The sequence below is a fragment of the Chamaea fasciata genome, unplaced genomic scaffold (assembly GCF_029207755.1).
Source record: "Chamaea fasciata isolate MVZ Bird 193981 ecotype frontalis unplaced genomic scaffold, bChaFas1.0.hap1 SCAF_3, whole genome shotgun sequence".
Lineage (NCBI taxonomy): Eukaryota > Metazoa > Chordata > Aves > Passeriformes > Sylviidae > Chamaea > Chamaea fasciata.
In genome coordinates this window covers 93880369-93907513 of record NW_027094088.1, presented here as the reverse complement: position 1 = coordinate 93907513, position 27145 = coordinate 93880369, and the positions used below count along the sequence as shown (strand labels likewise).

At 37.4% G+C, this 27145-nt stretch overlaps 1 protein-coding gene across 10 annotated transcripts in view; it reads left to right on the top strand.

Annotated features, from left to right (window-relative positions):
• Window positions 1-27145, top strand: part of DLGAP2 (DLG associated protein 2) — a 378906-nt gene that overhangs the window by 58505 nt on the left and 293256 nt on the right. For 5 of the 10 annotated variants that reach the window (XM_066179828.1, XM_066179823.1, XM_066179821.1 and 2 more), the window contains exon 2: window positions 17715-17886. The exons of the other annotated variants lie outside the window; for them this stretch is intronic. In XM_066179828.1, the coding sequence (XP_066035925.1) occupies window positions 17829-17886 (58 nt within the window). In that variant the 5' untranslated portion in view covers window positions 17715-17828. The remainder of the gene's footprint in view (window positions 1-17714; window positions 17887-27145) is intronic. 10 annotated transcript variants of the gene reach the window in all.

Sequence of the window (27145 nt, the reverse complement as noted above, 5' to 3'; positions counted from 1 at the left end):
GCAGGAATCTCACAGCAGTTCAAGAAGAGGAAGAGGACTTCCAGAGTTCATGCCTGGAATGACATGAACTCTCCACAGAGAGAGGAGGGGCAAGGGCAGGCCAGGCATGTCAAGATAAAATATTCCAGCAGCATGGCACAAATGACAGCATGGTGAGCTGTGGCTTAGGGCAGCCATGTGTTGAGCCGCCTGCCTGCATGTAGCACCATGTAGCACCTGCTGCTGGGACCCCATTGGGGTCCTGAACTTCAAATGCCAGGATTTAAAGGAAAGCAAGTGTTGGTGATCAGAGGTTACTTCAGCGCAGTCACAATCACACTCCCTCACTGTGTCTGCTCCTCTCTATGTGATGAATAGGAAACCCAAAGGGAGGTGTTTCATCTCCTACAGGAATTTTGCTGTGGGGTTGGAGAGGGAAGTGAATTCAGCACTTCTTTAAGGAGTGGGCCCAGTTCAGATGTTCATGTTTTTAATGGAATCAGGCACCTAAGAGGTATTTATTCTTAGAAAGCTTGTCTTTATGCTGGTATTCCTAGAGAAAATGCCTGCACTAAACTCCTCCAAAGCCTCATATCGGTACCATTCACATCACCTGCATGGCTAGGAGAGGGCACAGAACTCAGGAGCTGTTCTATACATTTCTCCAGAAATGAATTTTTAATCCTTCTTTTTTTTTTTTTTTTTTTTTTTTTTTCCCCCATGCATTTTTGTTCCTATAAATTTTATCTACGGCTCAAGTGGGGTATTGTCATCTGGACAACTATCCTTGCATCCGATTTATTTCCCTTCACTCTGTCTAAGTGCTAATAGAAGTAACAGGCAAGAACTAAAAGAAATTAAAAACATATTTTTTCTGTTCACCCTGTGTGTTTGACAGCATTTTGTATGTATTCAGCCTCAGTGTTTCCTCAGTGCAATCATTTGGCTTCTTCCCATTTGTGCAGCCATAATAGAAGCTGAAAGGAGAAAACATCTTAAACCAAGAGGAATAATACTGTAGTGTCATAAAGACTGGCAGGCTAAATAGCAGAATCTCATAGGGAATCTTAATTTTATTGATTATATGTAGTCAATGGAATCTTTCTCATAAATATGTAATCTGCATACATTTTCATAGACTTAGTTAAAGCTTAAATTATACCTTACAATTAGACAATTAATTTGGGCTATTGCTCTGAACTGCTGTCTAAGCATACTTTAACCATGCTGCCACATATTGAAGTTGTGGTACCATTTCATTATTCCTTTAGCCAATTCATCTGAAGAGGTTTACATCCTGCCCCAGACACTTGTTCCTTCCCACTCTGTGCCCAAAGTGTGCCTGGTTGTTCTGATTTGGCTTTTTCTGTGGCCACACTCCAAATCATGGCTTTAACATGACATTCTTTATCAAAAACATGCAGAGACAAGCTGAACAGGCCTTTTTATAAATTATAGTCTTTTTTTTTTTTTTTCTGTGTGTGTGCAGTTCCATTTTATTTGCATGTTCTATTTGACAGTTCCATTTTAAGGCACACCAGATGATGGCTAGGTTGATTTAAGGAAAAAATCTGCAACTAGGAGTAAGACTAACTTCCAAAAAGAATGTCTTAAATCAGACCTACATCCAAAGAAATATTAAAAAGCTTGGTAAGTTTTCCTGGTCTAAATGTTGGGTCCATTCTAGATGACAACAAGTATGAACTTGAAATGCTTTTTAACCTTGGAAGCTCCCTTTCCCAGGACTGTGCACGGCAACACAACCTTTAGTGTTTGGTGTCCCTTGAAGGTTGTAGTGCTACTTTGATGGATTCCTTATGTGCCTGTTGTGCAGTCGGTGCCTGCTTCTTATCAGTCCCATGCACACCAGACAGAATTCCCTGGATTTCCTGTCTAAACACTGACAGCTTTGAATTAAACCCCTTGTGTCTGATCTGAGCATGGGGCTTTATGGATACATCTATGATACAGTAAGCAAGAACATATATACATTTATAATAATTTATCTTGAGATTCACTTTTGATTTGTCTTGTTCTCCTAGGATCTCATGTCTCCTGCACCTGTTCTCATGCAGGAATGCTGTAATGTGTGAGGAGGAGCAGGCATTTGTTCATATGCACACAGACATATGCACACACACACACACACACACACACACACACACAGAGACACACACACTCTTTCAGTAAGAGAGCCAGAAAAAGCAGGGTGTGCCCCCCTGAGATACTGCTAGATAGCACAGGCCACGAGAGCCAGGGAGGAACCTAAAGACCTCCTGGTGGCTTTCCTCACTCCACTCATTGTCCTTCCCCATGGCCACACACGCACTGCAGTCAGTGCCCAAGCCTGGAGCTCTAGTGACAGACATAGTTTGATCCAAATTCTGGTTCTAACACATTTAAACATGGGTACACAATTCTCAGTTAAGCCTTTTAAGTGACTGAGTACATTTTAAATAACAAAATCAGTAAAAGATGCATTTTGGACTAACAATGATTGTATAGTGATGGGATTCTGAAGTGAATAAAACTGTTGACTAAAAATTCTAAAATTTCAACTCTTAATTTATAAATGAATAATTAACAGCATCTCCCAAACTCTCACACAGGGCTGCAATTTATTTGGCTCGTAAATACTTCAGTCTTCACTGTTTAGTGCAATGCTACTGCTTTGCAAGCCAGGCCCCTGGGGGATTTTTCAGAAAAGTAGCAAAACAGTCATTTTGGCTTTTTTCTAGATGGATCCCTTTGATTCTGATATTTTTATTTCACTTATGTGATCATGCTACTAACAGATATAATAAAATGATAAATTACACAGGTGTTTGGGGAAAAAAAAGAGCAGGACAAGTGTTTCAGGCACCTGCGTGCAGGGTGAAGATGTGACTATGTTGAAAATGTTTTCAGTTGTTAATAGGTCACACACTTTCCTTATGTCATTCCTCTGTATAGCATGGATGGCAATATTTTTCCAGGTAGCAGAGGACTGTGTTATTTGAGATAAAGTGACAGAAGTTGCCCCTTTGATTTATTTGGGAAGCACGACTGGCATAAATAGATAGAAATTACTTCTAATGGTGTTCATACATGTTTCTTTCTATGCTAAGGAAGGGGAAATCGTCCTCAAAGAAGGGCAGACATTTATGTTGATTCTCTTCTGTCAATATGCTGAGACTCTGAAGAAGTCCAGTGAAAATGACTGCATGCAGAAACCAGGGAAGGCACTTAGGGAACATGGCCACTAATACGCTCACTTTCAAATCTCTTCTTCAACTGTATTTTCCATTTCTTTAGATTTAAAATGTAAAATTGCTGCAGTAGTCAAGTGTGGGCAGACTTAAAGACCTAATAAAGAATGCAGATTTGCATTAGCTTTCAAAAATTAAGATTTTGAAATTGAAAATATATTGAAGACACACACTGCAGCTGGTGGGATTTGACTTCAGAAAATTGTAAGGAAGTTCTTGAAAGTGCAACTCTTTAACACATTTACACCTAATTTCATTTTAGTTTTGGAGCGTTGAGAAATCCAGTAACCTGGAAGGTGCTGCATGTGCCATACTACATTTGCATAAGATGAAAAGAGGACAAATTCTATGCACAAGAAGCACACAGGCCTGGAAATTAACTCAAATATTTTAAACTGTATTTCACAAGAATTTTGTTTTAAAGCTAATTTACTGGCACATTTTCTGTTTTACTGATTTCAGTTCCGAATTCTATTAACAGTTCAATATGAGGCGATCAGCTGCTGTCTTTTTCCTTTAGCAGTGCCAATTTTATGAATACAATATGAATCTTTTTCTCGCTACCCCCTAAGGGTGAAGTAATATAATATGTTGCTTTCTAGAGTATTCACTCATGTTAAATGGTCTTAACAAGTCAGTTTAACTGTTTGTGTTCAAATGGGTTACTCTGAAATCAAGAGAGGCCACATTAGAATTTCCAGGCAGTGTGCCATTAAGAATCCAATTAGGGGTAGTCAGTTGGTTATGAAAAGATGAGATTTTAAAGGAATTTCAGGCTGGAGGTCTGCACAGTTTCTAGTCACATGTGTGTGGCACCTGTGCCCATGCTCCATGGGAATTCAGACAGAGCTAATGTGCTTGAAATTTTTTCAGAGACGTTGTAATCTGTGAAAAGATCAAAACCATATTGGATATTGAATAATAGATTTTCCTCCAAATAAAATAATTTAAATTAATGTTTTTATCCTTACATTTAGGTGGTCTTATTTGCATAGCTGTGATATGTCATGAACAGAAAAATAACAACTAAGAACAGGATTCTGAACTACAGTTTCCAACACAAAAGGGGACACTGTGATTACTGTGCTAGCAGCTGTTCCCTTTAAATGAAGGACACTTTTACAGAGAAGTTGTACAGGATAAAAGAGGTATAAAATAACAATGTGCTCAAGTAAAGGGAAGTAGGGACCTACCAAAACTTTCCTAAACCTACAAAATAAATGGACTCAGACATCCAACTGAGTATTGTACATGTTGGTTTCAAAACTAAGTTTGTCTGATTTTTATTTGTTTTTAGCAAAAGTGTATAGTTCCTCCTATTCAAATCAATAGGATACTTACTAGTAGACAAAACTGGATGTAAAATTACCCTGATGTCCCCCTAAAAGACATAAATGTGGTTCTTTCTGCTCAACCCATTGCCATTTAAAGCTAAAACCTTGGCTCCTACTGACTTGTGAGAAGTATCTATTAAAAATTCATGAGGTTATGGTGTAAACTAAGATACCAAAAGAACATGTTAGCTTTTTTTCAAAAGTTCAAAACCAGGCTACACTCAACATTAATGAGAATGCTCAATGAAAGTTTTAGAATACATTCTCCAAAGCTGACTTGGTTTTCCGCACATATTTTATGCATCAAAAGAAACCTTTGACAAATCAGAATTATAGCCAATCTTATATCACCTGGAGACTTTTTCTGAGGACTTTTTTATAGTTTTCTCTCTGTTAGAACAAGAATAAAACAAAATGGTGTTTCACTAGTAATGGCAACATTAAACATTTTAATATACCTTAGTATATTTAAAGAAGAAAATGTATCGGACAGGTCTAATGTAGTAGTAAGATATGAGCAGCATATGATTTTGAGGAAGGAAAAAAAAGTAAGCTCCTTGCCCAAGAACCTAGCGTAAATCTGAACTTATAGCTCAAAGATCCTAATTTTCAGCAAGACAGTGTTGATTTGTGTAGGTTAATATGAACATATTTCTGTATCATCTTCTGGTAAAGTATGAGATCTGGTCTGTTGAAGAAGTCAGTGATTTGGAATTTATCTTTTGAACCACTAAGGCACTAATTCAAATTATTCCAAGTTTACATCTCTGTAACTAAACCTTAGTCTGGAGAGTTGATTTGATTTCCCTGAGTTAGCTTGAAGTAGATTGCTTATTCACATCAAATGGCCTGTTTGTCATGCAGTCTGCTCATGGAGTCCTTCTTTCCCAAATACCTTTGCTACTGATGTACTGTGGCAGGGGTTAAACATGTCTCTCCCAATACTGAAATGAGTTGTCTAGGCAAAATGTTGGAATCCATTTCTCTATGTGGTATGAAAATTTTGCTAGATAACCTCAAGCAGATAAAGGCTTTCCCCGTTTTCAGCCTGCAACAAGAGAAAGGAGCAGCACTGAGCTACTTAATAATTTCTTTGGAATATTGTTGCTATAAAAAACTGCTAAACATTAATCTGTAAACCTCTAATGTTAACCGTAAACACAAACCTTTATAACTGTGATTTATTTCTGTATTGACTCAAAGCAGTGCTTTTTGTTTCATTAACAAAATATCTAACATGATGATTTAATTTCTGGAAGAGTGTGCATTTCTGATTTCAGTCCTTGTGCTGGGTTGAACTTAGTCAGCTGCCAGACCTCCACACAGCCACCTCTCATTCCGTTCCTTCATCAGGATGAGGTAGGAAATAGTTTATGGAATGAGATAAAACAGAGAGGTCACTTACCAATTGCCATCATGGGCAAAGCAGATTCAGCCTGGGGAAATTAACTTAATGTACTGCCAATTTAAAACAAGCTTGGATAGTGAGAAGCAAAAGTGAAAATAACTTCTTTGCCCTGGCCTTTCCTTCTTCCCAGGCTCAACTTTACTCCTTTATACCTGACTCCTTGGCCTCTGCCACCCACAGTGATGGGGAATAGGGGTTGGGATCCATCCATAAAAACTCCTCTCTGCCACTCCCCAACGCACATCTTCCCTGATGTGTCCTTCCATGGGCTGTAACCCTTCATGACCTACTGGCCTATGCGTGGGGTCTTCACAGGCTGCACAGTGGCTGCTCCACCACAGTCCTCTCCACGGGCTGCTGCAGAATTTCTATTTTGGTGCCTGGAGCACCTCCTCTTCTGTGCTCTCACCTTCATTCCCACAGTGTTGGTTTGGGATTTTTTTGGAGGTTTATCTCACAAATCTTTTCCTTACCGCCATTTGTGCAGCGTTTTTGCCCTCCTTACACAGGCTGCGCCCAAAGTGCGCCCTGCGGTGGGCGGTTGGATCCGGTTGGAACTGGCTGTGTCTGGCTGGAACCAGCTGTGTCTGGCTGCTGCCGGCGCCTGGGCACCCACACCCTGTACAGTGCCTTTTCCCTTGGAATGTTTAAAAGAGAAAGTTTGTCATTTATTTGATTATGTATGGAGCAGCAGTTTAAAAAGCCCCAGGTCATATGAATGGAGTGCAGGTATGATGTGTAGGGGAACCACCAGAAAATTAAATCATGTAAGCTTTAGGATAGTGGCATCCTGCCTTTTCTCATGAAAAGGGTGGAGTGTAGGGCAGACCTTCCTAAAAAATGACACCTTGATCTGAAATTTCTTCTGCTTAAAACATAATTCATTTTATTCTGTAACTGTATTTTATACAGTTTTGGAGACTGTATTACACTTATTTTTAAAAATGTCATGAAAATATCCAGGGAAAGAAACTAATTTTCTTGTGAAGTATCCCAAAATAACCTTATTTTGATAAATTTCAGTGTTTCAGTTAACATAAATGCTTTTTGAAGTATTATTTTAGAGAAAAGTCCTCAAGTTTGTAGATCAACTATTTCAAAGCTATCTAAACGCTGGGTAAAATATATCTGTAGAAGCAATAAAATTCATGCCTTCTTTTTTTCCATCTTTGATATGGTCCAGCCCCTGGGAAGTTGTCAGCACAGCAGAAATCAGAGAAAATGGGCAGCAGAACAGCCTGTGTGTCTCTGTGCCCTCGTCTCAGCCCACCAAGGGGGGATGAGGTTCTTCCCTTAGTGCTAAGAGAGGTGACCAGCCCCTGTTGCTCCTGGGGAGCACCTCTCAGGTTGAGGAGAAATACCTCACTGGCAGACAGCTGGTGCGACTGCTTGCATGGCATGGCACAGCATTTCATCCTCCAGGAGTTCCCTTTGGAAGGGAGCACCAGGCAGCACAGCTCCTTTGCAAGTGGAGGTTTGACCATGTTCTTGAATGTGATTACTCCTCTGCATATTGGTGTAGATTATATTCCATGTCACTTTGACTTCAACTTGATAGCAATGCTGAATTCCTTCCTGTACAGTGCATCTACAGAGAGCATGTTGGCTCACACCTTCCAAGAGGTCCCATGGCAATGGCAGAACCATGCAGTTGCATGTTTTTCAGATGTCTTCAGGCAGTGACACCAATGTGAGTCCATAAAAGTTTACATGTAACCTCATGTAGCCTCATAGACGTGAGTGAAGAGCTTATTTAAATGGTGATTTTTATGAAACCTAGTCTAACGTAAATATCCAAGAAAACTATATAATACCAAAAGGAAGTTAGACACCAAAAACAAAACAAAACAAAACAAAACAAAACAAAACAACAAAAAAACCAACAAAAAAATCCCACAAAAAAACCCCGTGCAAGTGATATGTATAGTCTGTGCAGGTTGAATTACAGTTAAATTATCTGAATAGACTCACACAGAGAGTATGCGTGACACAGGACACCGTATGCAGTGCTCATCCTTTTTAGCAGGTGTGCAGATTTGCCTTCTAAAGAAGCCATTACCATGCTATTCACAGTGATTCATTATTCTGAGGCACTGAAATGCAAGTTGGAAATGTAAAATACAATGTGCCTACCAGTAAATGCCTTTTCTTTGTAGGTATCTTGGATTTATCTATATAAGACTCTTTTGATTATTGCTACTATCTAGGTAATCAGCATTCAAATTCTAAGAAATCTTGGATTTTGCCGAAGATCTGTCATGCAGTTTCAGTGGGACCAACCACTCTTTCTCAGTGCAACTTTTAAGCAGGTTTTTAAAAATATCCATTTTTCATCAAGCATAGCTCCAATATTTACTAGTGTGAAGAGATAGGAATGAGGAATACAAATGAATGCAGTCTGCACTAAGGTGCAGTGATGGCAGGAGATCAAGATATTGAAGAGTTGTGGTGCATGCTAAAGGAACCTTTGCCTTAAGCAATTCTGCCTGTGGACTACCAATACTGATTTAAAACCAAATATCGATTGATTGGTTGATTGATTGATTGTTTGATCTTATTCATTAACTCTGTCTTCAGGCTTGGTCAAAAGCCTCAAACTACCATGGGTTGCCTTTTATTTATTTGACTTAATAATATTTGTTTAGCCATAATACTGCAGTGAAGGAGGAAGATGTTAAGAAACATAACTCCTGAAGGTAGACTAATAGCTTGCATACAGGCAATTAAACTTACAAGGAGATGCATATGGTGCAGACTTACTCTTGCCAAAGTTTCACAAGCAGGCATTTCCAGATTCTGGACAAAAATGTTGCACCACGCTGTGTCAATCTGTCTGTGCCTAAGGCTGACGGTCTCTTGGATGCATGGTTATTCTTTAATACCAGGAGCTTTACTCAGGCAGAATTACTGTGCAACATATTGTGCATCACTGTGCCTTGCTCAAAGTGCTTAGGGATAAATGCAGCTCTGGAAGGAAAACTAATGTGTTCCTTTTCTGTTTTATTTTATTTTAATTAGGGAAAGTTGTAAAGTTGTTTAAAGGAACTTGCATTACATATATATAATGTTCAAAACCCCAAACAAACTCACTCAAATATGCTCACAATCAATACTATATATGCCAAAGTGTAAAATAACTAGGGGAAGAATATTACACTAGGTTGTCTTGGACGGATTCAAGAAATATAATGTAAAACTTTTATATTTACAAAATCCTCTCTCCTTCTAAGTAAGATAAATTACCTGCAAATTTTAGGAAAGCAAGTGAACTTGCAATGTTTATCTAAATTCACAGTGTCCTTGATGTTATTCATTGAAAAAGTATATGTATAGATGTGTATAAAAATATATGTATATGTGTGTATAAAAATATATGTATACATACATATAGAACAAAGTAATGTGTACCTGTTGCACACTACAGCAACCTGCCTCAGTCATTCGAGCACATCTCTGAAGTGAGGAAAGATCATTATCCTTATTTTGAGAAGTAAGCAGAGACTGTCAGTTCCTCCATTTCCCCAAAGAGGCCTTTGGCAAAGTATGAAATTAAACACATTACTCACCAGTCTTGCACTACAGCCATAACCACTGACCTGAATGATGGACATACTGCAGAAGTCTTCAGTCTTTCACAACAGTTATTCTTGATTTTTTTCTTCACATCTGATAACTGTGTGTGACAAAATTCTATGACAGCCAGCATGGCCACTGTGTTTTCTCTTGTAATTGCCCTAAACCTTCATTTATCCTGTGCTGACTCAGGCAGCCTTGGCCATCCAGATAAATTGAATCTGTGGAAAATTTGGGTCTGTGTGCATCTATGGGGACAGAAGACCTGGCAGAGGTCTTTGATCTCACTGTTCCCGGACCTGCAATTAGGAGCATCCATCTGTGACCCCACTGCAATATGTCTAACACACTCCTGGGACAAAACAACTTGTAAAAGTCATTACTGCAAACTCAGCATGTATTACTAATGTCAAAACCATGCTGAAGTTCCATCACTGCATGATGCTGGTATGTGCTTTAGATCTAATCTCACCTATAAATAATGGCAGAATAAAACATTTAGTCAGTGTTCGCATCGCCTCCTATAAAGTATCATAATTTGTAAAAATAAGTTTCAGGCATTCTTGACAGATTATAAAGACTTTATTGCATAAGCTATAGCTAATTTTCTCCTGAGATATGTTGACATCATTCCATCTAATTTAATCTGAACTTGCAGTAATATATGATCATGGTGTATACATCAGCAATTGTGTATCAGGTGTCGTTGTGCACTCTCCCTTTCTGAGTGTTATTTCTCACTATCCCTTCGGTCTTTTATTATTAAGTAGCACAATAGTGAAAAATCCAGTCATTTCCCTTTCTCATTGCCTTCTTTGGGAGATGGATAGGGGGTACTGGATAGGGGGTACAGGAAAGGGGGAAAGAGACTTCAAACTATTGTATCCTTTCCTCGTTTTACATCAGTGTCCCAAAGCTGTGATTGCAGTGAAGGATGTGAAGGTAGACTATTCAAGATTACACAACTCTTTTGTTTTTTCCTTTACATGCAACATAGAAGAGTTTAAGATATTCCCTAAAGGAGCAACCTAGTATTATGTCCTTCAGAAAACCATGTTTTTGTTGGTATCTTTTATTCCTAAAAGTAGATTTTACTTGTGTGAGAAATGGCCTTAATATCATCTAAGATGATGTGGACAAGAATGGCACATATAAGCAAAGGTATAGGATAGTATTACTGTTCATCCAAAGTCCAAAAGTCAATTACAGGGCCATTGCAGTCTTTATAAGACCAAAAATAATTCTATCTTTTTAATTCTTATCCTTGAGAAAACATTAGCAGTATCACCTATTTTTCATCATCTTCTGTATCTCTTTCAAAATAATTTCTTTTTCCATGTGTACCCATCAATTTTAACTTCTCCTGTGCAGGCAGCACTTTCCATTTCTGAAAGATAAGGGACTGAGAACAAGTTCAGTGCTTTCAGCTCTGGTGCACAGACTGGAGAAACTATAGTGTAAATGAGTGCATATCAGTTCACATATCTCTGAATTTCCATCTTTTCACATATGTTAAAAAGCACAGCTGGACATAAACATGTCATAATCACTCATAGTACCATTCTTCTATTTTGTGTCAATTTTGACAATTGACTGTAAGATGCTATGCTTTGTTAATTGAAGGATTGTCTTCGATCTTAGATGCATCTTGCTGCAAGTGTGTAGAGCTAGAGAATACGTCTGCATCTTCTGGCAGAGCTCTAATACTTGATAATCTAATACGTGGATATTTATTATGAAGATCATGCCTGATTAAAAATATGCTAATACTTAGTCTTCAGTGAGACCTCTGGTTTTTTTACTAACATGGGTGCTCTGTACAGAACTTGGTTATGTGTGACATGCACACTAAAAAGTTCCTAAATAACTGTTTTCACTTTAACTTTAACCTTTTCTTTCCTTCCCACTCATTGAGACATCTTTTTAGAGCCCTTAAGTCTTGTTTGCCGATGGGAAGTCTCATAGTTATCCATTTCCTTAATCCTCGTCTTCCTTAAGTGGCTAGTTGTGGAAGGGTTGGGTCATCACCATGATATCATGGCACACAATGTCACCAGGAAAAGGCCTGGTTCTTCTTGAAGGACCTTTTTTCTTTCCATATCAAATATGCACTGTCTTAACATAGCCCTGAGAGAGGCTCCTAATACTGAAGAGACCCCCAGCTAAGATTTAATGGCAGTTCTCAACTTCAGTTCCCTTGTGTGGCACAAGTACCTCATCAGTACCCCAGGCCATGGGAGGCATCATGACAGACCTTCTACTCTTTTGAGGAAATGGAGCAGAAATGACTTGATAAGGAAACTGATAATTTCCACAGCACTTTTGTGTCAGTAAAAAAGGAGATAGGAGGTACCTCCAGTACTGGGGACCTCCATGGATAAGGGATATAAGGAAAAGAGCTGAGGGGGCTTGGGGTTGGTTCTGAGTTGGGAAATCTGTCTCTGAGGCTTCAGTAGCCAGTTCAGGGCATAAAATCGGGGCACAGTAGCCCAGCTTATGAAGCTACCAGCTGGCATAGGTCCCTTGGTCCCATAGGAAAAAATCTCTGCCTATAGCTTCAGGTTTAGCATATGGAGATGAGCCTTTTTTAATCCATCCTGTGTGTGGGTTCAAGTTCTTAAAAATAGTTGCTGCAGCTGCACACTTTGAGTCTGTTCATTTGAAGTAGGAGGGATGCTGAGCAGGTTTACAGCACAGTGTCTTGAATCAATGTCTCCCCACTGCCTTTAATTCTCCTGGGGTCACCTTTTGCACAGGCCAAAAAGGGGTTCTGCTTATCAGCCAATACTCATATGAATGCATAAGCACTGTCTAAAGCAAGTGTGAAAATGTTACCAAGAATTTACAGCACATTGAATAGACCTTTCAATTATTCATTGAGAGCCTACTTATATTCCTCTTTGGCATTATACTTAGAAGTGTAATAATGCATTTTCTACAGATTTTCTGGATTAGAAAATCGTAGGATTAGCCACTCCATAAATTAATCCTGATGCATGTTAATTAACTAATCTAAAAATGGATGCTTCCCATATAGGAAATGAATAATTAATTTTGTTTTCCTGGTTAAAAAAAAAAAAAAATCCCTCAGGTGCTTTTCTGTTTTCTGCTGAAGCTGAAATTTTTAAGTCCTCTGACAATGTCTTACACCCTCCAATATGTCTTGTTTCTATGGAGACACCAATGAACTGCAGCTTGCATTCTTCTGCATATCACAATACAAGGTTGCTTCAGAATTTTCCCAGTGTTTCACTGTATTCTCTTTTAATTAGAAATTAATCAATAGGTTCAGTACTCTTGTATCATGCACTTGCATGCATGCACAGGCACATATGATCCCTGTGACTGTGAGCCAGCCCATAAACACAATGTATGCTTTCGAAGTTTTAGCTTAGAGAATAGCATATTTTATATTGAGGCTTTTAAGACCAGAATTCTGAGCTGTATTGGATGGAAGTGTGGGAAGATAGATATCTTGTATGCAGTAGATGAGATGGCAGGATTTTATACCTCATGCTTTTTATAAATAGGAAGGATGCATGGAGTTCTGGAATGAACATAAAATACATTGTTTGGTTCTTTGAATTCTATGAATATTACCTGATATTAGTTAATTCTGTTAATATTATATTTTTGTTTGCCCTCCCTCAAAATTTTTATGTGAAATTTCACCCTTCATCCCTCCCACACTGAATGATCAGTTATTGCAGGATGGTTCTGGAGATCTGATTGTCTGAGCCATATTGTTCCTCTGCGGTGAGCACAAGGATTCCTCTTCAGGGCAGCAGGAAGTAAACACTTGTGTGGCAGAACACGTGCTAGCAAACAGCCAAAGAAAGAAGCTATGTAAATTATTTTGTTAATTAAAAATGTACTGTGAAGTAAACAGTATTTTTAATTATCAAGAGCCAGTGAGACTGAAATGATGCCAGAAGTTGTATGCTACTGTTAGTGAGCCCTTTGAAGTCAATAATATGCCTATTCATCCTGCAAGGTACTCTGAATTATTTTTGCCTGGTTAGATTGAACAGGTGAAATAGAACCAGGCTGGTGCTGGTGCCCTGAGGTTTTTTGTTGTTGTTGTTGTTGTTTTGGTTGGGTTTTTTTTCCTATTATTATTATTATTATTATTATTATTATTATTATTATTATTATTATTATTATTATCATCTCATATTATGATGAAAAAATTTCCAGTAACAACTCAAAATAGCATTTTCAGAGGCCTCATAACAGGTACATGTTTATATAAGCCACCTGGGGATCGCAACAGCTTATATCTGATGCTCAGTTTGTGTGATAAAATGTATCCTGAGCAACTTTTTTCTCATTTTTTCTTTGTGCTACTCAGCAGGCTGTATCCTCCTGCTGTCTCATATGTTCACTGTGATCTCTAGATAAAGAGTTGGGGTTTTTTTTCCATTTTTAAAAAGACTTCTGAAGTTAATTGTAGTCATTAATTTTACTTAAACAACTAATAATCCAAATTAAAATAAAGGGTTTGGATGATACACTTTTAATATTTCTTGCCAATATGTTTGTATTTATGCTAATACATGCATATATACAGATATATGTAAGTTCATCTTTCATCACTGTTTTTGTTGTCAAACTGAAGAGGTAAAAACACAATTAAGCCTTTTACAGACATGATTTCAGAAAGAATGCTTTGTTTGAAGTCTATGAACATTTATTGCACTCACAATTTATTTCAACTGTTCAGTATTTTTTTTAACAGACAAAAAATAAGGTTTAACCCCTAAAGGGGCGTAAGTATTACTGCTTTCTTGAGGATAATAATTGTAGCTATGCAAGCTAGCACATAATGGTTAAATATATCCTTGCTTTTGACAGAAGCTAGTGGAGTTGGAACAGGGATGAACATAGCTTATTAAATATAGCTCTTATGAAGACTGCTCTATAATTACTGTGACTTTTCTTTGTATCATTATGATCATAGGCTGATGAAAACAATGAGTCGTGTGCTTTGAAAAGGCCAAGAACTATTCTGCCAAATAAGAAAGATTGTACCCAAAGTAACAGCCTTGTTAGTTTTCCTTGAGTAGTCCATGCAAATAATACACTATAAAGGTTAAATAACTTTCACCAAAGCTCCTTCTTCCACTGATAAGAGTTAAAAATTTAGAGGAGAATGCTCTAAGGAGGATCAAGAATGCTTCATTCCATTAAATCAAATACATATCCATGAGAAAATCTTTTGATAGTCTTTTTAATTGAGACTGAGATTTTTTATATAAAAAGTACGCTGAAAATTTTCAATGTCTGGAAGGGTTTTCTGAAAACCACAGAATTAAATGACCTATATACTCAAAATACTATGATTACAAAAATGCCTGATTGTCCTTTTCTATCAACTATGTCACTTTTCAAGTTCAAAATAGTTCTGGGGACCCGAATTCAAATATTTTCTGTCTTTTCTAAGCCATGTGAGATTTCTGCATTTTTTGTCCCCTAAATAAAAACAAATGTTAACTGTGTGTTCTTTTGGTCTAGATTATATCCGTTTTTCCCAGGTCTGTGTTGGTACAACTGGGGAGGCAGCAGTAGGTGTGTGACAGCAGTTTGCTGTGTTTCAGGAGTAGTGTGCTTGAGATTTTCAACAAAGACCTTGGTCAGTACAAGAATCCACTGTCTTCAAGAGTTCCCTTGCTTGTGAAGCTTTCCCCCACGTCTACTTACTGAAAACCAATTTTTTAGAGGCCAGAATTTTGACACTTAAAAATTCAGCTGCTCGTGTCCTCTTAATAATGAAGATTAATAATTGCATTTTCTTATTTTTAGATTTCATGAGGTAATTTAGGTTCATCAAAACCGAGTATTATTTATTCCAGACTTTCAGTACATAGAAAATGTGAATCACTAACTTTAAAGACAAAGCTAGGGTTAAGAATTGTTGGTGTTTGCTGTCGTGCTCACAGAGCTGGAAGGCAGATAGGGCCACCTTGTCTGACATCAGGGATGGGTACACTGCCTTTTCAAGCAATCACTTGACAACTCCTTCTGTGAACTAAGCCAGCTTTATATATTAAAGGCATAAGGTTCATTGCCTTGGTTACATGTACTGGAAGACTTACCTGAAGGCTCACGTTCCTGATGGTTGTTATTTACCTTCTCACTTCTAGCCTAATTTATACTCAGTTAGTGTGTTTGCAGGTCACCAGTAACTACACAGGTAAAATAGGTCTTTTCCTTCTCTGTTTATGTTTTTTGCTGTTTAACAGACACGTCTCATGCTTCCCTTAGTTATGCTGGAAATGTGTTTGGAATTGTTTGTGTCTGTGGTACATTCATATATATTCTCACTATGTATGTCTATTTATGTGAATAATATTATCTTCTATTTAATATTATTTGTTTGTTATTGCATACCCTTCTGCACAGCCTTAAAGCAACCTAAGTGTTTTATCAATTGCATGGAGTTAATTCAAAGATCTCAAATCTGTAAGGGTAAACTATGATATGAAAGAGTGAGAATGAAGAGGTCAATAGAAAGGAGAATTGTAGTAAGTAGTTCAAAACCCATTCTGATGCAAATACAAATTTCCTAGTAGGTCTGGTTTAGACAAAAGCAAATACATAAGCAGTCAGATTTTCTATGCCAAGTTTTCACAAATGACTTTCTAGTAATGTCACTATTAAAAATCAGTCAATTGAAAAAATAATGATTTAGTGAAACCAATTAAAAGGAATTATTTTGACAAATAGGCTTTTAGACCTTGCTGCAGAAACCTTGGCTGATGATACATTCCAGTTGTCCGATGTGCTGCTCTAATGCCTAGTCTCTGTTTCAGCCTTATTTAACAGTTTCATTAATAGTATTAAAGAAAGCAAGTGATCAGCATGTTAATGAAGTCAGCAGATGATGTAAACAGCAGGAAACAGAAAATAAACGATACTTAGAGGTTAGAAACATGAGCAGGAGGAGTTATCAATGTTTCATATTCTGATTGAAAGAAATGAGAAGCTAATTCATCTGCAATAAACTAGTTCAGAACTGATTTTATGTGCCTAATACATATTAATTAAATACATATAAATATAAACATTCAATTACACTAAAACATTTTATTTTCTGGTTGTGAAAGGTCCAGTTTGTAGTCAGTATAATGTCTAAAAGGGAAATACTGTCTTTGAAAGAATGTGAATACAGATTGTGTAAAAGACTAGACATGTAATTGCTGAGTTTCACATGAATAAGTGGATTGTAGGAGCAATTTGCTGTTGTTCAAGCAGGGGTAATGCAAGAGGAAAGACTGAAATGTAATGAGTGAAAAAAAAGGAATGGAGGTGATGACTACTGTTTTCCACATATCTGAAATTTGTAAGCATTTAGAAAGATGTGATGTATTTAGCATTACCACAAATTTGATATCATATCAGGAAACTGTTCTTTATTAGATGACAACAACCTCTAGCCATACTAAATCAAGATTTAAAAAGTATACATACAGGCTCTAAAGCACAATTTAGTGCCAATTAATGGAAACCTAAAACAGGCTGTAGGCTTCCTTGCATACAGAAATGCCAAGTATCTCCGACACACCTTGCTGGGAATGCATTTTGCAGAGTTCCTACAGATTATATCTAACCTATACTTTTTTCCCCCCTTCCCCAACAATATCCAAATAGTTGGATAATTTCCCAAGTGCTCCATTCAGCAAGCCAAATCCCACACAAGCTCTGAAATACTTCCCCTTCCCCTGTGTGGTGACACGCACGCTGCAGGCAGACTGACAACTACCTCCTCCAGTTGGAACATATAATCATCAATACCCTTCTGAGCTCATTTAAAATGTGACTAACTTAAGCCAAAGCTCATACATTGTCAAATCCCACTTGGTGAGTCTTGTTCCTGTTCCAGCTGGAGATGGGCCCACGCTGGAATTTTGGAATCTAGTTTTCATGTTCCAAAATTGAACAAAGAGACTCGGACTCATTTCTTGTTTCCTAAACTGCAGTCATGTCTGTAAGTAAAATGCTGAAACATTAGTTGTCTGGGAAAAATAAATGAGTGATGATTTTAAGAGATATGCTGTGGCTACTCAGTGCAGTAGCTTCCAGCTTTTTGGTGCTGTTCCCAGAAATGCTTCAACCATGGTGAGGAGCTCAATTCTCTAATTAAAAAAAAAAATTGTATCAAATATTTTTCAGCTTTACACTCTCAAATTAAAGCTTAAAAACCTCCAAGGAAGGAAAGGAGGCCAGATTGGAGGGGGAGGAGGTGAGAGGAAGGAAACGGGTGGAGAAAACCACTATATTCCCAAGATGCAAGGAAAGTTGAAAAGTAGAAGAAAAAATATATTAAATCAGTGTAAACTAAGAGGTAAGTTTAAGGCATTTTTTTACATTGAATGTATGTTTTGTTGGGGTATTTTTAGCAGTAAAATTCTGAATACTTTACAAACATTTGAAATACATTTAAGTGAGGTAATTGCTTTTATTTTTTTCAATTTCTTCTGCTATAAACTTGATCTATATTTTTATTAAGCCTGTCAAAGGATGTGTTGTGCTGGGATTTTGCTACTTTTCTGCTGTTGCTGGGTAAAATTGTCTATTACCTCACCAATGACCTACATGAAGTGAAACAACATCCCATGGCAGCAGACAGGTTGTTTTGTTGTAGAGCTCAGCTGCAAAAGTTAATTGTTTATGGAGACTTAATGGGTATTGTGCTCCTACTTACCTACCTCACTGCAATTCAGTAGCGCAGCTAGTGTAGCTTAGGAAAAGAGCCCCTGAAGTAATAGATTTTGGTATATTTAGGAAGATAGTTGACCTGTGTTCTTAACTTGAGGTCAGAGCAGTGTCTTATATTGTTTATTAGTGTTGTTGCTGTTTTTGCTATTTGGTGTGCTGCCTATGCAAGGGTCAGATACATTAAGTTTTGATCTGAGACCACATACCAGCTGCTGAATAGTAAAGCTTGGTGCACTTAAAACCTCATTTATTACTGCGATGTTTATTGCCATACTGCCAAGAGCCTGCCAGAGATGCAACAGAATAAAAATATTGGTGATTAATATGACTGTGTTTGTATTGCTGCACCAAAGACTTTGCACAGTTAAGTTTAGAAAGGAAGGAAGCAGAAATCTGGAAAAAGTAGAGGCAGGTGTAAGGATGTTCCGCACAGCTGCACCAGCTGGGCGCAGCAGGGAGGCAGAGATTTTCCTGTAACCTTCAACACCTACTGCATATATTGACCAGGTTACTTGCAGCATTTTTATTTGTGAAGGTTGGGAACAGTGCAGGGCAGGTTCAAGACAGCTGCCAAAATGGGAGAGACAAAAGCTCTCAATAGCTGATAGCGAAAAACAATAAAGGAGATGTTTGGGGTTTGTAGGGAATGCTGCCACCTTCCTGTCTGATCCACATCCAGCTTCTGTTGTGTCTGGTCCTCTCAGGATGGAGGTCACACTGTGTTTAAAAGCTTCTGATGTCTCAATTGTTCATGATTTTATCCAGTCTTGTTTTTTAACATGTTTACACTATTGATTTCAAATGGTTATGGAAATAGGTTCTATAAATTAATTACACTGTCTTTGGTTTAAGCTCTCTGTTTGAGTATTTTATGGATTGCCTCAAGTGTTTTGACTGTGAAAAGTGAATGCTTGTCATTGCCACCTTAAGCTGTCTGCTTATTAACTGAAAAGTTGCAATCTGCTTAGATTCCTCCCTTCTCCAAATGTCTGGCCATCCTTGTTCCCCTCTGTACATTTTCTAGCTATGTTCTGTATCTTCAGTGACTCAGGTGAAAATGTTAGTGATTTGCTGCCTTCTGAAGACACGTATTTCTAATGACTATCCCTCTTGCTTGTACTCACCACTTAGCCTTCCTTAACTTTCCTAAATATTTTTTTTCAGAGTTGAACTGAATACTTAAATATTTCTACAGATAGCAGTTACATAAATATATGCATGGCAGCTGTACACTTCAAGATGAATATATTATGGATGAAGAGCTTGAATGCCACAGTATTTGTACTATTTTTATTCAGACACATCCTGAGAATTTAGCATCAAATGGCCTAATTCTGCTCTGAATCTAAAGCCAGTGAATTAAACCAAAAACTCCTACCAGACTTCATAGGATCAGACTCTGCTGTGACTATTAGAGAAAAAAGCTTGACATCACTTTGAGAATTGTTCTGAATTGTGCATGAAGCTAGACTTCAAGAAGGGAAGTCTTTTATAGGAAAGGAAACTTGAGAAAGAAGAAACCCCAGTTGTTTAGTGGATGCAGTGGTGGCATGGAGGCAAACAAGGAGATAGGTGAGCAAAAAGAGCTGTGAGGGGTAGGCAGGGAGAGCTGGCTGGGAGCTGAAGGTTGAGGGGAATGAAAACACAGCCCGGCAGGCAGGAAGACAGCAGCTGCAGTTGCAGACCCCTGAAAGTGGAGGGGGTGCTACTACATTAGTCAGATACTCTGATACCAGAATTTCTTCCAACTTCCAAAAGACCTTGGACACCTATGAGGGTAAATGGGAGTAGGACATCCCAAGGCTCCTGTGCCATTTTCAGCCTTGAGGTGCCTCAACAGAAATAAAAGGCAAGATAGAAACTATGGTTTAGAACAGACTGGACAGCTGATTACTCTTGCAGTCTTTTATGTTTGGTATGGATTAATGGAAAGTATTTTCCTCAGACATTTGGAAACCATGACCTATATTTTAAACAAATTCTTAAATAAATAATTAATATGGCTATTTAATCATAACTCCATCACCATACAAAATTATCCAACCAAGGAATTAATCATAATTATATTCTTCCCAGTACCTGGCGCATGTTCTTGTTCTTTCTCATCTGTGGATGCTTTGAACAGTAAGGGAACCCTTTTAAGCTGTTAAGGTGATACAATTTAGTTTAATATGAGACTAGAAAGAAAATTAATGTTTAAAATAGATTCTACATAGAAACAGAGAAAATAGAGTTTGGGCATTTTCTCAAAGTCAGATGCTTTTGCTCATTGCTAATGCAAGAGAAGAGAAGCAGGGGAACAATCCAGATTGCTAAAAACATCATATGTAAAAATTCACCATTTACTTAAAACCTAGCGAGTATCCATAGGAATTGATGTGTTGGCATTATTACATCATTTACCAGGTGTGTTCCATAAGCTTCACTTCACAACAGATGTAAGACATAGAGTGTCATGAAGAAATTCAGGCTGCCATTAATAAAGCTATGCATGGCAGCACTTCAGGAAGAAGAGCTGCCTTTGATACTGCTTGTCTGAGGATTTATTCAAGTGTGCAAATAGGTTGAATCTAGCCAACTGATAGCAAGATTGGGTAATAAACACCAAAGGCAGTCTTCTATCATGTGCTACCATGAGCTTTGCTATATTCTCGGATTTTCCTTTCCAGACAGGGAATACCTCTCTGGCTTGAACAGTAAAAGGTAATACCTCAACAACTCATTCAATGCAGTATTCACTCAGCAGCAGCTCAGTCAAATGGAATGGGAGCAAAGTGGTGTCAGCAATGCACGGACTCTTTGACTTGAGTTTTGCCAACAGTTCTACTAGTGACTGGAAATACTGAAGGCTTTATCTTTGCACAATACCTGTTTAGGCCATATGCTGTCCTTTTCCCTTCTCTCAAGTTGTGCCCCAGCAGAGTGTCCTTTGCATTAAGCATCTCTAGATCTAATTTTTGCACTTTCTGCACAGTGTGTATTCCTCCATTGCCCCTAGGTTTAGAAAATTGACAAATGCACATGAGTGTGGGGAAAAGAACTGAAGCCAAACACTTTTCCTCTTAGAAAGTGATCTAAGCTGGCAGAGGAAGCCCCAGTAATTGCTCCCCATTTCTGCCACATGCAGAAGGCGCAATAGATGACATTTCACCTAAAGCAGAAATGTTTAAATGCTAAATAGATTGGAGAAAGAAAGACATTGGTTTTTACCATGTTCTTACATCTGAGGTGCTCCATGCAAAACACTACACAAAGAAAAAAAACTAGAAAGATGCTCTATCTTCCCCAATTATTTGTATCCCCTTAGGGAATGCCTCCCTCTCCTGAGGTGGCCCTTCTTCTTTCCCCAGTAGTACCTTTTTCATCAAGGACACTCTGTGTGTAGTCACAGCAGCTGTTAGAAATGCACAAAATTCCAATGTGAACTTCATCCTCTTACTTTTCATCACTGCTATGAACACAGGCAAAAAGAGAATCAGAATCATTTAGGTTGGATATGACCTTTAAGTTCATCGAGGCCAACTACTGACCAAACACAACCTAGTCTACCTCTAAACTGTGTTCCTAAGTGACACATGTACATGTAAATCAAATCAGGACCCTGTAATACATTCATTTTCATTTCCAGATATATTATTTAAATATGGCTGCTTAACAAAGTATATTAGAAGTGTCCAATTCTCATTATATTTTTCTTCTGATTCTTGCACATTCACATGTGTTCTTGGGCATTGTTCAAAATGAATCTCACGGGCAGTTTTCTGGCTGGCAGTTCTTGTGCCTTTTGGATTCCACTGTTGGGACTTCTCTGCTTCCTGGTTATAGGACTTCATTCTTGAAATAATTTAAAGTGGAAGGGGAAGCAAGAAGTACTTAAAATTATTTATTACCTCTTAAAAATTTATTAATAATTTTTAGTTTTACAGTATAATTGTTTTGAAGTCAAGGAAGAAGCTGTTTTAGCACAAATTTTGAGACAAGTTTTGCCAAATTCCTCAGCAAATAAAATGATAAGTGTTTGAAATAAGAACTTGCATGTGTCCAAGGGTGTTTATGCATTTAGATAGACAATGACTTCCAAATTTTAGGAAAAGTACGGTTATTTTATGTGTTTTGGACAGTTTAATTTACCTATCAATATTAAATGATTAATGACAAACATATATCCTGACTTTTATGGTCATTCAAGATTTAAGGAAAGAGAATTTTCCTCACATCTGGTGCTCTCATGAGCTCTTGTGAGCTGTACGTGGTCAGGAAAGCGATTGGCACCCTAAACTGAACTAATGGGCAAGGGAGGAACAGATCTGGAAGAAGCTCTGCTTCTTATTTCTCTTACAACACAGGTGACCAAGTATGGTGAAGGAGTCTGCTCTTGGTTTGAATCAGAGAGGCAGTATAGATTGCCTGGAATTAGGAAGGAGTTGACTTTTGGGATAGTTTCCTTCCCTTTCAGTGTGTCTAATCGTTCTCAGGTAGGCTAGACAAAATCACAAACTGTATCTGCAGAGGTAAACTGTGTAGTGCAGCTTCAGAAAAATATTCTGATGGAAAAACATCTTATTCACTATTAGTTTAGCATACTATGAATTGAAAAATAAATCAGTACTGAAACACCTTTTTGGTGATGAAGTGACCTCTGAACTCTATGTAGCAAACTGGGCTGTTTGGAAAACTGACCATTACCTCACTCCAGTGACATTCAGTAAGAAATGGATCAGCCAAGAGAAGAGGGAAACTGAATTTTTAGTTCATAACCATCTTTTAAAGAAAATAGGCATTCAATATCAGATTGCTTATTACTGTATTTACTTAAAGAGATTGCCTAAATAGGAATTTATTTTATGCCAACATTTGCCCTGAAAATGCAATGGTAACACCAGCTTTGGCCTAAAGTCTAAGATTACCAGGCAAGAAATACTGTACTGACCTCCAGTGTCAAAGGTGTCTTTGAGCTCCTAGATGTACAGTTTTCTTCTGGGAATGCAGTCATTATTTGAACTTTTATGCTGAAAGTGCATGTTCAGCCGATGCCTTAAAGTGGAATTATTTCACAGAATAACAGAAATAGCTGAGTTTGGAAGACGTCCCTGGAGATTTTCCAGTCAGAGCCCACGAGCTGAAAGGTGGCTGCCCATGACACTGTCCATGTCAGTGCGGTTTTGTCAACAAGAATGGAGACTGCACAAACTCTTTAGGCACTTAATCCAGTGTTAGTTCATTATGAAAAAAGGGTTTTTTTCTTATTTTTGAGTGGAATTTCCTCTATTTCAATTTGTGCCCACTGCCTCCTATACTGTCAGTAGATATTCTGAATAGAGTATAACAGAGGGACAGTAAAATCTATAACACTGTATTGTGTACAAAACAAAGAGAGGGACAGTTAAGAAATAATAACTGTTAATAATAACTATTAATAATTTTTGTTGTTACTCTATTTTTTAAATCTGGATCAATGCTGTTTTAAAAAAAATCAGACTGGAATTAGTAGAAATTAGGTCAGAGGAAAAGTCTGAACTTGATGCCTTGCTTACCTCTCAGTGCCTTTGAAAAGAGAGGTCAAATTCTTCCCTTTCAAAGTTCTATCTGAACAGGTTCAATGGGTCCTGGACACTCAGCAGAATTCAAACTCAATGCCATTCTAAACCATCTAATTAACAAGACTGATTAACAAGAAATTAAGTACTGTGTAATTTTGTACTTCAGCAGTGTTCTCCTCCTTTGTTTCAGAATAATTTAGAAGTCATAGCAGATTTATTAGAAATTGACTGTATCACCATTCTTTAATCAATAATACATCTTGTCTTGCTGCAAGGGGGTAGAGTGCTCATTGTCTCTTGGAAGTATATATGAATGGACTATGGATCTAAGAATATCTGGGGCAAAAACCTTCAGGTGTGGCTCATGACCCAGGAGCTATCTCCATCATGATCCAGATGATAACTAGAGAAAAGCATTAAGGCAGCCACAGTATATAATTCAAACAATTTTAATAACTATAAATGATTGAAGACTTTGACTGTCCTCTGGTGCCCACTTGTAAAACACTTTTCTGTAGAAATCTATTCAGAATCACAGCTTTTATCATCACAATGATCTCTTTCTCCACCATCTATTATAAAAAATAGCCAATGGGTTTTGTTAATGTAATTCACAGGCCCACGTCATTCTATAGGGCTCTATATAGTTCAAAGGTTAAATATCCAGCATTATTTTTTTTATTTCTGTGAACATTTTTGAGGTTGCCAGTTTTCATCAGAGTAGTGCTGAATATTACTTCACATATATGGACGGCTTCCAGCCACTATATCATAATCCAGTGATCTGTGAGTATGAAACTGTACAAATGGGTTTGATTGCTGACTGTAGGCTACTTTATCCAACAGATACATTTTTTTATTACTATTATTTGAATAAGAATTTATGATAATCCTATTTATGCAATGAGATGAAGATAGCGATTAGCCAATATTTACTGCAGGTAACTTTCAGGGTTTTATTTAAGGTGGCAGAGGTAACAGCTACTTTTACTGTCTCTGAGTGAGATTTACCTCTGTCTTTCTCTCCAAGGGTTGCAGAGAGAAGGAATATTTTCCGCTTCCATTTTATGGAAATATTCAAAGTTAGGTGTAAAGAACTGAAACTCTCTAAGAGATGAATATTCTTGATAACTACAATAATCAAAATACTCACGGCGCCCCACAAAATTTTCTGAATGGAGAGGTAAGGTGCGAGTTAATTAATTTAAAAAAAAAAGAAAAAAAATCTACTGAATGTTAATCCTCTCTTGATCTCAGGTATAAGGAAAATGAGGGTTGCTCTCTGACAGCAATTTAGAGTGGCAAAGATATGTAAGCCTGTTATTACATAGAAATCTCTGGAAAGTAGAATGGTTTAAGATTTAAAGTTGAGGTATTCTCTTCCACTACAAGTATTGTTTTAGTTTAATTTTTAGGGACATGAGTATATTTTTATGTTAGATTTATCCCTTTCACTTCACTGCACAAATTATGATAGCTGTGTTCATCCTGTTTTCCTAAATGTAATTTTTCTGTCACTGTTCTACTGCCAGTGATTATAACAGAAGGTCTTTTCATGTATTTCTTGTCTGACTGATTAATTACTTGGATAATATAAACAAGATCAAAAGGAAGTTTTTGATATTTTTGCATGTTTATCTTTACAGGTGTAAACGTATTAATGTCAAATGTATTCTGACTCATTCATGAACATTCTGAAAATCTTGTTTCCTGATTGAAATCAGGAACGGCAGCAAAATGAATTTTGAGCTGTTTTACAAAGCCAAGCATCTAAAATGATTGAAGTCGATCAAATGATCAGAAATTAATTCTGTGAATACATCTAGTAAAATATAACTTCAATTATAATGTTTTTGTATGAGAACACATTTTTTTGAGTCTGTAATATGGAATCACTGAGCAACAGTTTATGACAGGTATGTCCTATAAACTATTGCATGCCAATATGGAAGTTCTGACTCCGGCCGGGATTGCAATTCAATAGTAAAGCCCTGGAGTTTAAGTGTTGTTCTTGGGTCTAGGCAAATGCTCAACTTCATGCTGAAGATGCAAGGGCAGGATAGCAAGGACTGCCATATCATAACAAGGTTCATTTATCTAGACTGTAATTTCTCCTGTTAGTTTTGGGGTAACTTGCATCTTACTGAAACTTCTGAACTTAACCAAAGTAGGTGAGGTGAGTAGTTAAGATGATGAACTAACAAACAAGACCGTATCGTCTTGTGGTTTTTTTGAGGAGTATCTTAAATGATCTTTTAGTTATGGTTGCCACTGCCAGACAGAGTTTTTTTAGCTGTTATACAGTATGTTTGAAGCCTGTAATAGAAAAATTTTGCTTCTCAACACCCTCTGTAGCTTTCATTTTTTCCCTAAACTGCAAAGCTAATTTTCTTCAGGTGGACATTTGCCATTGGTTCCATTATAAATTGATGTTTTAAGGTAAAAAGGTCCATGGAAACAAACAAATAAAAGAGCTCATTCTAGCTATGAAAAAATAGGAGTTATCTGGAAGAGTGGGAAGCTTGATCATGAAGGAGGTTTTCCAATGCTTTTTAGCATATTTTGCTAAAAAGCAGATGCTTCAAATTCTTCAAAACCAGTTATATGGCAGAAACTTGAAAGAACAGTAAAAGCTGTCCAAGCTATCAAGACTGTATGAAGTATACTTATAAGATGAAATGTTCATTCTTTTCATGCTCTCCCTGCTGTTTAAATATGTTCTTACTGGTGTAGTCTTTTGAATTTTTGTACTACACTGGTGCAAAAATGTAAGTAGAAGATCCCTGGAACATAATGGTTAGTAAATGGCTTTCAGTCTGGAGATTTGTTGTGTGTCATTCCAACCTTATCAGTATTCAACTACACTATAACCAGGGCATAGTTTTAAAATAGCATCATTGTAAAATATCCTTTAATACAACCCCAAACAAAGGTGGTGTCTATGACAGACATAAACCAAGTGTATCCAAGAGAGATTGCTAGCATGTAGTCAAAGGCTGATTAATGGGATCAGTAGGCAAACTAAGAACATACATTTAATGCTTCCAGATTTCTTATAAAAATATAGACATATGGAAAGTAGACAAAAGAATTCAGAATAAGGTTTTAATTAAAATTAAACCGAAGATGTATTACTGCATATGCTGTAGAAGCATAGATACTGCTGGGAATACAATTGCTTCATCATCATGGGTTCAATCAGTCATTGGATATTCTGAACAGTAAATCAGTGGAGTCTGTCATTATTGAGAGCTTATTATGAAACAGTTTCAGAGGTTAGATATACAAGCTAGTCATATGAGTTTCAGTGAAGAATACCTATTAACTTTTCAATATTAATCAAAA